Consider the following 9,553-nt stretch of genomic DNA (forward strand, 5'->3'; position numbering starts at 1 on the left):
GGGCAGTAAGGCAGAAGAGGAGGTGCTTCAACCAGGAGAGGTATGAGGCTGTAAGTGATGAGGTGGAGAAGCTTCTGAGAGCAGGGTTCATTCGGGAAGTTAATTACCCAGAGTGGATATCGAACGTGGTGTTGGTAAAGAAGGCGAACGGCAAGTGGAGGATGTGTGTGGATTTCACAGACCTCAATAAGGCGTGCCCAAAAGACAGCTTCCCTTTACCAAAGATCGATCAGCTAGTAGATTCAACGGCTGGACATGGTCTGCTTAGCTTCATGGACGCATTCTCGGGATACAACCAGATCCCCATGTACGAGCCGGATGAGGAGAGCACGGCTTTCATCACTAACCAAGGTCTGTTCTGTTACAGGGTGATGCCATTCGGTCTCAAGAATGCTGGGGCCACCTATCAAAGGCTGGTGAATAAAGTCTTTAAGCCCTTGATCGGGAAAACCATGGAGGTGTACGTGGACGACATGATCACCAAGTCCAAAGTCCCGAAGGAACATGTCAGACATCTCGAGGAGACGTTCGAGCTTTTGAGGAAGTATAAGATGAAGCTCAACCCGGAGAAGTGTGCTTTCGGGGTCGAGTCCGGGAAATTCCTGGGATTCATGGTGAGCCATAGGGGGATTGAAGCAAATCCCGAGAAGATCCAGGCGATTGTGCAAATGACGTCTCCTCGAAACCTGAAGGAGATGCAGAGCCTCACGGGGAGGTTGGCGGCGTTGAGCAGATTCATATCCAAGGCTACAGATAAGTGTCAGCCATTCTTTCAAGTGATAAGGAGGGGAAAGAAAACGGAATGGACCCCAGAATGCGAGGAAGCCTTCCGGAACTTGAAGCATTACTTGCAGCAAGCTCCGCTACTGTCCACACCGAGGGATGGGGACAAGTTGAATCTGTATTTGGCGGTATCTGATCGGGCCGCCAGTTCCGTTCTGGTGAGAGAGGAAGAAGGAATTCAGTATCCGATATACTACACCAGCAAGGCCCTGCTCGACGCTGAGACCAGATACCCAACGATGGAGAAATGGGCACTGGCCCTTGTGGTTGCTGCTCGGAAGTTGAGGCCGTACTTTCAAGCATTCCCGGTCTCGGTAATCACCAACCAGCCATTGCGTCAAATTCTGCACAAGCCGGATGCCTCTGGTCGGCTCGTCAAATGGGCTGTAGAGCTGAGCGAATTCGACTTAGACTATAAACCCCGCGCGGCGATAAAGGCCCAGGCAATGGCCGATTTCGTAGCTGAGTTCGCGGAGCCTGAAGTATGCTTGGATCAGCAAGATGCAGATATAGGCAACGACGAAACTCAAGTATGGCAGATATCGGTGGATGGGTCATCAGGAGAGCGGGGTTCAGGAGCAGGGATTGTCCTGGAAGGCCCAGAGGGGGAGGAGATCTCTTATGCTGTAAAGTTGGAATTTGCAGCCACAAATAACCAGGCAGAATATGAAGCCTTGATAGCAGGGCTGGAATTGGCTAGGGCCGTGAAAGCGGACAGAGTTAAGATCAGAACCGATTCCCAGCTGGTTGCGAATCATGTCAGTGAAAGATTCCAACCAAGAGAGGAGAAGATGGAACAGTACCTAAGGATAGTCAGGCAGATGATGGGGAAGTTCGAAGCAGTGGAGGTGATACAAATCCCCAGGGAGCAGAATAGTCGAGCAGACATTTTGGCTAGGATGGCAGCCGTCGCCGACCCAAAAATGCCAAAGTCGGTCCCCCTAGAAGTAAAGTCTCGCCCGAGTATCGAGCAAAATTTGGGGGTGTTGCGGATAGAACAAAAAAGCTCGTGGAGGGACCCGATAGTTTCGTACCTTAGAGACGGGGTCTTACCACCAGATAAGCTACGGGCTCGGAAGATTAGAGCTCAGGCCTCGAGATACACGATGATCGATGGGGTACTGTATCGACGAGGATATACATTACCATTCCTTCGGTGTTTGGACGATGACGACGCGGATTACGTGCTGAGGGAAGTGCATGAAGGAATTTGCGGAAATCATTCTGGCGGGAGGTCCCTGGCCCACAAGGTCTTAAGGCAGGGATATTTCTGGCCGACGATGCACCAGGATGCGCAAAGGAAGACCAGGAGCTGTGCAAGCTGCCAGAGTTTTGCAAATTTTTCTAACCAACCACCAGAGAAGCTCACCTCCATGGCCTCCCCTTGGCCATTCGCTCAATGGGGAATTGATCTGATCGGCCCATTGCCAAAGGGACGAGGAGCAGCAACACATGCGATAGTCGCTATAGATTACTTCACGAAGTGGATAGAGGTAGAAGCCCTTAGCAGGATCACAGAGAAGAAAACAACAGACTTCGTGTGGAGAAACCTGGTCTGTCGATACGGGATCCCATATGCCTTGGTAACGGATAATGGCAGGCAGTTCGATAATCACAGCTTCAGGGATTTCTGCCAGAACCTCGGGATAGAGCTGAAGTATTGCTCGCCTGCTCACCCCCAATCGAATGGACAAGTAGAAGCAGCCAACAAGACAGTCAAGAGGCTTCTGAAAACCAGGCTCGGAGCAAAAAAGGGTGCGTGGGTTGACGAGCTGTCAGGTGTGCTATGGGCATACAGAACAACCCACAAAACCGCAACGGGGGAGACACCGTTCGCTTTGGCTTTCGGACATGAAGCGGTCGTGCCGGCTGAGGTAGGAACGACCACACACCGGACAGATCATTTCAATGAGCAGGAGAACGACGAGCAGATATGTTTGAATCTTGATCTGCTAATGGAGAGGAGGGAACAAGCAGCCGAGCGATCAGTCACTTACCAACAGAGGGTTGCTCGGTATTATAACCAGAAGGTGAACATACGGCAATTCAGGGTCGGAGACTGGGTACTGAGAAGAGTGAATCAGAGCACCAAAGATTCGACTCAAGGAGTGCTGGGACCGAATTGGGAAGGGCCGTATAGAGTCAAGCAGATAGCGGGGCCCGGAGCTTACAAGCTGGTTCGCGCGGACGGCCACGAAGTGAAACGCCCATGGAACGCAGCACACCTCCGAAAATACTTCCAGTAAGACTTGCTCACATTTTAAAGCAATTTCTGCTCATGCGGTCTATCTTTTATTTTTATGTTTTATGTCCGAACAATTTCATGTAAGTCAAATCCTGCCATTAATGTAACGTCGACGAATTTATTTCGCTTGAAACCGAAAAAAAAAAAAAAAAAAAAGAAAAAAATCCTAAGGCATGCAAAGGCTCGCCAAGTCTCAGAGCCTGTCTTATGGCGAGACAGAAGCCAAGCATGCCAGGATCTGCTCGGCCACGAGAAGGCAGCAGAATCCAAATCGTTTGAAGAAAATCCTAAGGCATGCAAAGGCTCGCCAAGTCTCAGAGCCTGTCTTATGGCGAGACAGAAGCCAAGCATGCCAGGATCTGCTCGGCCACGAGAAGGCAGCAGAATCCAAATCGTTTGAAGAAAATCCTAAGGCATGCAAAGGCTCGCCAAGTCTCAGAGCCTGTCTTATGGCGAGACAGAAGCCAAGCATGCCAGGATCTGCTCGGCCACGAGAAGGCAGCAGAATCCAAATCGTTTGAAGAAAATCTTAAGGCATGCAAAGGCTCGCCAAGTCTCAGAGCCTGTCTTATGGCGAGACAGAAGCCAAGCATGCCAGGATCTGCTCGGCCACGAGAAGGCAGCAGAATCCAAATCGTTTGAAGAAAATCCTAAGGCATGCAAAGGCTCGCCAAGTCTCAGAGCCTGTCTTATGGCGAGACAGAAGCCAAGCATGCCAGGATCTGCTCGGCCACGAGAAGGCAGCAGAATCCAAATCGTTTGAAGAAAATCCTAAGGCATGCAAAGGCTCGCCAAGTCTCAGAGCCTGTCTTATGGCGAGACAGAAGCCAAGCATGCCAGGATCTGCTCGGCCACGAGAAGGCAGCAGAATCCAAATCGTTTGAAGAAAATCCTAAGGCATGCGAAGGCTCGACAAAGTCTCAAAGCCTGTCTTAGGGCCAGACAAAAGCCCAGCATGCAAGGATCTGCTCGCTCGCGAGAAGGCGAGCAGGCTCCAAAGCATTTGGAAAGTTTTCTACGGCACGCAAAGGCCTCACCAAGTCTCAAAGCCTGTCTTACGGCGAGACAGAAGCGATCAGCGTTTCAGACGAAAATTAATTCATGAGTACGACACGAGATAGTAATCAACAACATTTTTATTAATGGCTAACAGAGGGGATAAATTTCATAAACGTTGTTCATTACAATACAAGAAGAAATATATCAAAAAGATGGTGGGTCAGTGAGCCGAGCAGCATCGGTTGGCTGGACCTCCTCGGGTGCGGGAGGGGTATCACCAGTTGCGTCCGGGGGGGTGCTCGCCTCGCCAACATCAGCAGGGACTGCACGAGGAGGAGAGTTACCCTCCTCAATCACGATCGGCTCTAACCCCTCGGCATCTTCCTTGGCCGCCTCCTCGTCCATATGTTGAGCAACACCAGCTGCAAGGTCATCCATCTTCAGATCAGGGTGTTGCTTCCCGAGGACGGCCATGATACAACGATACGAATGCCGAAGTCCCTGGTCGTACTGGTTGTCGGCCTCCCTCTCCAAGTTCTCTACATGAGCTCGGTGGGAATCGCGGAGAGATTCGAGCTGAGCCTCATACATAGCCCTCTGCCCTTGGAGGTCCTCCTTAACCTTGGTCAGCTCCTCCTCGAGTGTAATGGCTTTTGCTTGAGCAAGGGACTCTTGCTCTATCAGCTTGAGGTTCTCAACGTTTAGCTCCCCCGCCTTTTTCTCGGCAACGTCAGCTCTGGTCGTCGCCGATTGAATGTCCTCCTTCATCTTCCTGTCGTAACGGCCAACCTTGGCCTTATAGTAGGTGGCCATGCAGCTGAGATGGAAAGCACTGTACTGCATGGCTCCCACCAGCTCGCCCAGGGTACAACCGTCAAAGCCCTCCAGGTCCTTCTTGCTCACGAGTTTAGACAACTCATTGAGATAGGGAACCAAGTGTTCTGGTCGGCTGTCGGGTAAGCGGGACCGAGGCACAACAGGTGGAGAAGAGGAAGCAGGATCAGTGGCCGCTCTACTGGATTCCCCGACTCTAGCAGAGGCAGGAGGGAGAGCCTGCAAGGGAGGAACCTGCTGCACGATGTTCTTTCGCTTCGCAGCGGGAGCATCTTTGTCCTGGTCCCTATCGGTTGTTGGAGGCCGAGAGCGTTTCCTGGTCAGAGCTCCAATCACTGCGTCCTCCATCTTATGGCCAGGAAGTATCAACCGAGACTCGAGGAAGTTGTATGTAGATAGCAGTTCTCGGCTCGAGCAGGAATTGGCCAATACAGCCTCGACCCGTTTAAGCAGACCAGGTCGGAGCGGGAAGTGAACACCCCAGGAAACTACAGCACAAACAGACACTTGGTTAGAGACAAACCAATACAGCAGGAACAATTATGGATACAAGACATCTAAAGCGAGCAGGCAACCTGGGACCGTGAAACGGGGTGGGACGCGACAATCCTTCCCGTCTATTTGTGCAACTTGACCCCAGGGACCCCCAGCAAAAAAGAATTTCCTCTTCCAAGTCCCACCACCACCAGTTGGAAGATCAGTTATGGGTTTCCTGCTCTTGGTACCAGATTGGAAGTAGTACCAGCCGGCATCTTTAGGGCTGCTCTTCAGCTGGTACAGATGCTTCACCTCATCAACCGTGGGCTCGCTTTGGCAACATCTGTCCCACAATATGAACAGACCAGAGAGCACTCTCCACCCGTTGGGGTTCAGCTGACCAGGAGCCAGATTTAGCCCGTTAAGTATCCGGGCAAAGTAAGGCTGCAAGGGACACCTCAGCCCATACTTAAAGCTCTCCAGATACAGGGTAACGTATCCCCTGGGAGGCCGGCTAGGTGTATCCTTTTTTCCTGGGATCCTAAGAGGTATCTCACCAGGAATACTATACCTAAGTCGGAGGTCATTGAGCTCGTCAAACGTGGTCGTACACGACATGTAGTCAATGGCATAATCACGCGACAAGGCTCTACCCCCTACTGTACCCCGTTCTTCTGGTCGTGATGCTCCTGATGGGGACGCCTCACTAGAATCATCCCCTTGACCCTCACTCAAAGTGTTCTCCGATCCAGAAGACCCTTCTTCATCGCTACTGTCGCTCGAGGAGGTTGTTTGGGGAGACATCCTCCTAGCGCTAGTACCAACACTAGACCTAATGGGCTCTAAGGGGATCCCGGGATCAAAAGCAAAATCAGCGGGCAGACTAGGCAAAAAACCTAGTTCGTCGTCACCAACCTCAACGACCTTCTCCTTACCCTTCGACATATCCTAAGTTCTAACCAAAACACCACCGCCAACTACAACCTCAAGCAAAGCAGAGAGAAAGGAGATTACCTACAACTAACCGATACCGAAAAAAAAAAAAAAATAGAAAAAATACCTGAAGCAGGGACTCGGTCAGAGAGAGACAGGGATGACAGCTTTGGCGCCGAGGTTCATTTGCCGGAGAGACAAGAATGGAGAAAATGACGAGTTCGTGTTTGAAGATTTTGGGTTTCCTTACTGAGAAGCAAACTCTTGGGCTGCCAGCATTTAATGACGCATATTCCGAGAATCCCGTAACCGTCGGTTTGAAATTCAAATGGAGGGGGGGATTTCTGCCACGTCACCTCGTCCGCAATTAAATGCGACATGACTCCTGGCAGCCTTTTCCAAACCCACGCGAGCGAGTACTATCGAGTTTCTATTGCTGGTCCACTACATTACCCAACACCAGAAACTGGGGGACCGGTGTTTGGGAGGGATACTGTTTGGGACAAATGCGTCGAAGGGACCAGGAATGACGAGCAGACATCTGATGGCGGAGTTCTGCGCACCGGTGTTTTCCGTTAAAGCCTGGCGCGTGGAAGAACAGGAGCAGAAACATCCTGCTCGTCCACGATGTTGTCGTCCGCGAGGCCAATTCCTATAAAAGGCATGAGGCCATTCCGGCTAGAGACCGAGAGGCGAGGAGACCCGGTCGACGGCAGTTGGCAAGACGCGCTCTCCAGCACGAGAACCTAGGCACAACAGCCACGCTTTCCCCAGAACCGCGACGTAACACGCAAGATCTCACGGAGCCATGACAGCCACACTTTCCCCAGAACCGTGGCGTAACACGCAAGGTCTCACAGAGCCGTGGCAGCCACGCTTTCCCCTGAACCGTGGCGTAACACGCTAGATCCCATGTTTTGCCCATAACGCAGCAGTTGGAGTCCCATACCGTCTCGAAAAGAGCGGAAGACTGAGATTCAGAGGAAGCCTATAAAAAGGTAGCCAACGAAGGTAAAAGGGTTAGCATTTTTAAGATAAAAGAGAAAACCACAAAAAAGCCATAAGACCTGTGGCAAGCGTTCCCCAAACCTTCATATCTGACTTGAGCGTCGGAGGGTTTGCGCCGGGAGAACAACCGGCGTACTCTGACTTGTCTGTGTGTGCAGGGACATCCGGAGAAGAAGCATTACTAGGAGACCTCCTGGTCGTGGTAGAGTTGATCGAGCAGGGATCCTGGTCGTAGAACGAGGAGAACCGGAATCTCGCATCAACAATATGCATTTTTGGAAGAAGAAAGTACTCTACCGGTAATCATCTTATCATCCCTAAATGACGAACAAAAAAGTAAGTTGTTGGATGTTTTAAAAGAGCACAAAGGAGCATTAGGATGGACCATAGCAGACATAAAAGGTATAAATCTAGTAAACTGCATGCATTACATTCACCTTGATGAAAATGCTAAATCTACTAGGGAAATGCAACGTCGGTTAAATCCTAATATGAAAGAAGTTATTAAAACAGAAGTCCTTAAGCTATTAGACGCAGGTATCATTTACTCAATTTTTGATAGTTCATGGGTCAGTCATGTACAAGTTATCCCCAAAAAGTCAGGAGTCACAGTAGTTACAAATACTGATAATGAATTGATACCAACTAGAGTAACTACAGGATGGCGTGTATGCATTGATTATAGAAAGTTGAATTCTGTCACACGTAAAGACCATTTTCCTTTACCATTTATCGATCAAATGCTTGATAAATTGGCAGGCCATGAATTTTATTGCTTTCTAGATGGCTACTCAGGATATAATCAGATTCCCATAGCACCAAAAGATCAAGAGAAAACCACTTTCACTTGCCTTTTTGGCACTTTTGCATATAGGAGAATGTCATTTGGATTATGTAATGCACCTGCTACATTTCAACGATGCATGTTGAGCATTTTTTCTGATATGGTTGAACGATTCCTTGAAGTCTTTATGGATGACTTTTCTGTCTTTGGTGACTCATTTGATCAATGTTTACATCATCTAACACTAGTTCTATAGAGATGTATCGAAAAGAACTTGGTCTTAAATTGGGAGAAGTGTCATTTTATGGTAAAACAAGGTATTGTTCTCGGTCACATCATTTCGAGCAAAGGTATTGAGGTTGACAAAGCCAAGGTGGATCTTATTTCTAATCTTTCTCCACCCAAAACAGTCAGAGAAGTAAGGTCTTTCCTTGGGCATGCTGGTTTTTATAGACGTTTCATTAAAGATTTTAGCAAAGTTTCTAGACCCTTATGCAATTTACTTGCTAAGGATGTACCTTTTATCTTTAATGATTCATGTCTTGTAGCGTTTGACAAATTAAAGCAGTTGTTGACATCATCACCCATCATTCAGGCCCGAAACTGGAGTTTACCATTTGATCTCATGTGTGATGCATCTGATTATGCAGTAAGAGCAGTATTAGGACAAAGAGTTAATCGAATTCCCCATGTTATTTATTATGCTAGTATGACATTAAATGATGCACAGTTGAACTATTCAACTACTGAAAAAGAAATGCTAGCAATAGTATTTGCATTGGAAAAATTTCGATCATATCTCATTGATTGTAAAATAATTATATTCACGGATCATGCTGCTCTTAAATATCTTCTCACAAAGAAATATGCAAAAGCTAGACTAATTCGTTGGGTGTTACTTTTGCAGGAGTTCGACTTGGAATTCAAAGATAAGAAAGGCACAGAGAATGTTGTGGCGAACCACCTCTCTCGTCTCTATTTTGACACAATTACAGAATCATTACCATTGAATGAATCATTTCCAGATGAACAATTGATGAGTGTGGAAGTATTACCATGGTATGCTGATATCGTTAATTATCTTGTTACAAGTAAACTTTCAGAGCATTGGACCAAGTAAGACAAGGCTGAATTCTTTGCAGAGATAAAGAATTTCTTTTGGGATGACCCGTATTTGTTCAAGTATTGTGCAGGCCAAATTGTTAGACGATGTGTCCCAGAAAGTGAAATTCAGAATATCCTTTCATTCTGCCATGAACAAGCTTGTGGAGGCCATTTCAGTGCTAAGAAAACAGCGACTAAAGTTTTACAATATGGTTTCTATTGGCCATCTATATTTCGAGACGCTTACACTTTCTGTTCTTCATGTGATAGGTGTCAACGAATGGGAAGTATTACAAGAAAGAACATGATGCCACTAAATCCAATTTTAGTGGTTGAGATTTTTGATGTATGGGGTATCGACTTCATGGGACCCTTTCCCCCTTCTT

At 48.2% G+C, this 9,553-nt stretch overlaps 1 protein-coding gene across 1 annotated transcript; it reads right to left on the minus strand.

Moving 5' to 3' along the window:
* Nucleotides 1–4,231: 4,231 nt before the first annotated feature.
* On the minus strand, nucleotides 4,232–6,869 carry LOC127901869 (uncharacterized). Its single transcript, XM_052439896.1, has 2 exons — nucleotides 5,437–6,869; nucleotides 4,232–5,349 (listed from the first exon to the last, which is right to left on the minus strand). Exons 1-2 carry the CDS (start codon nucleotides 6,281–6,283, stop codon nucleotides 4,232–4,234), a joined length of 1,965 nt encoding a protein of 654 aa, XP_052295856.1. The 5' UTR covers nucleotides 6,284–6,869.
* Between the last annotated feature and the right edge of the window lie 2,684 nt (nucleotides 6,870–9,553).

The sequence above is a fragment of the Citrus sinensis genome, chromosome 4 (assembly GCF_022201045.2).
Source record: "Citrus sinensis cultivar Valencia sweet orange chromosome 4, DVS_A1.0, whole genome shotgun sequence".
Taxonomy (NCBI): Eukaryota; Viridiplantae; Streptophyta; class Magnoliopsida; order Sapindales; family Rutaceae; genus Citrus; species Citrus sinensis.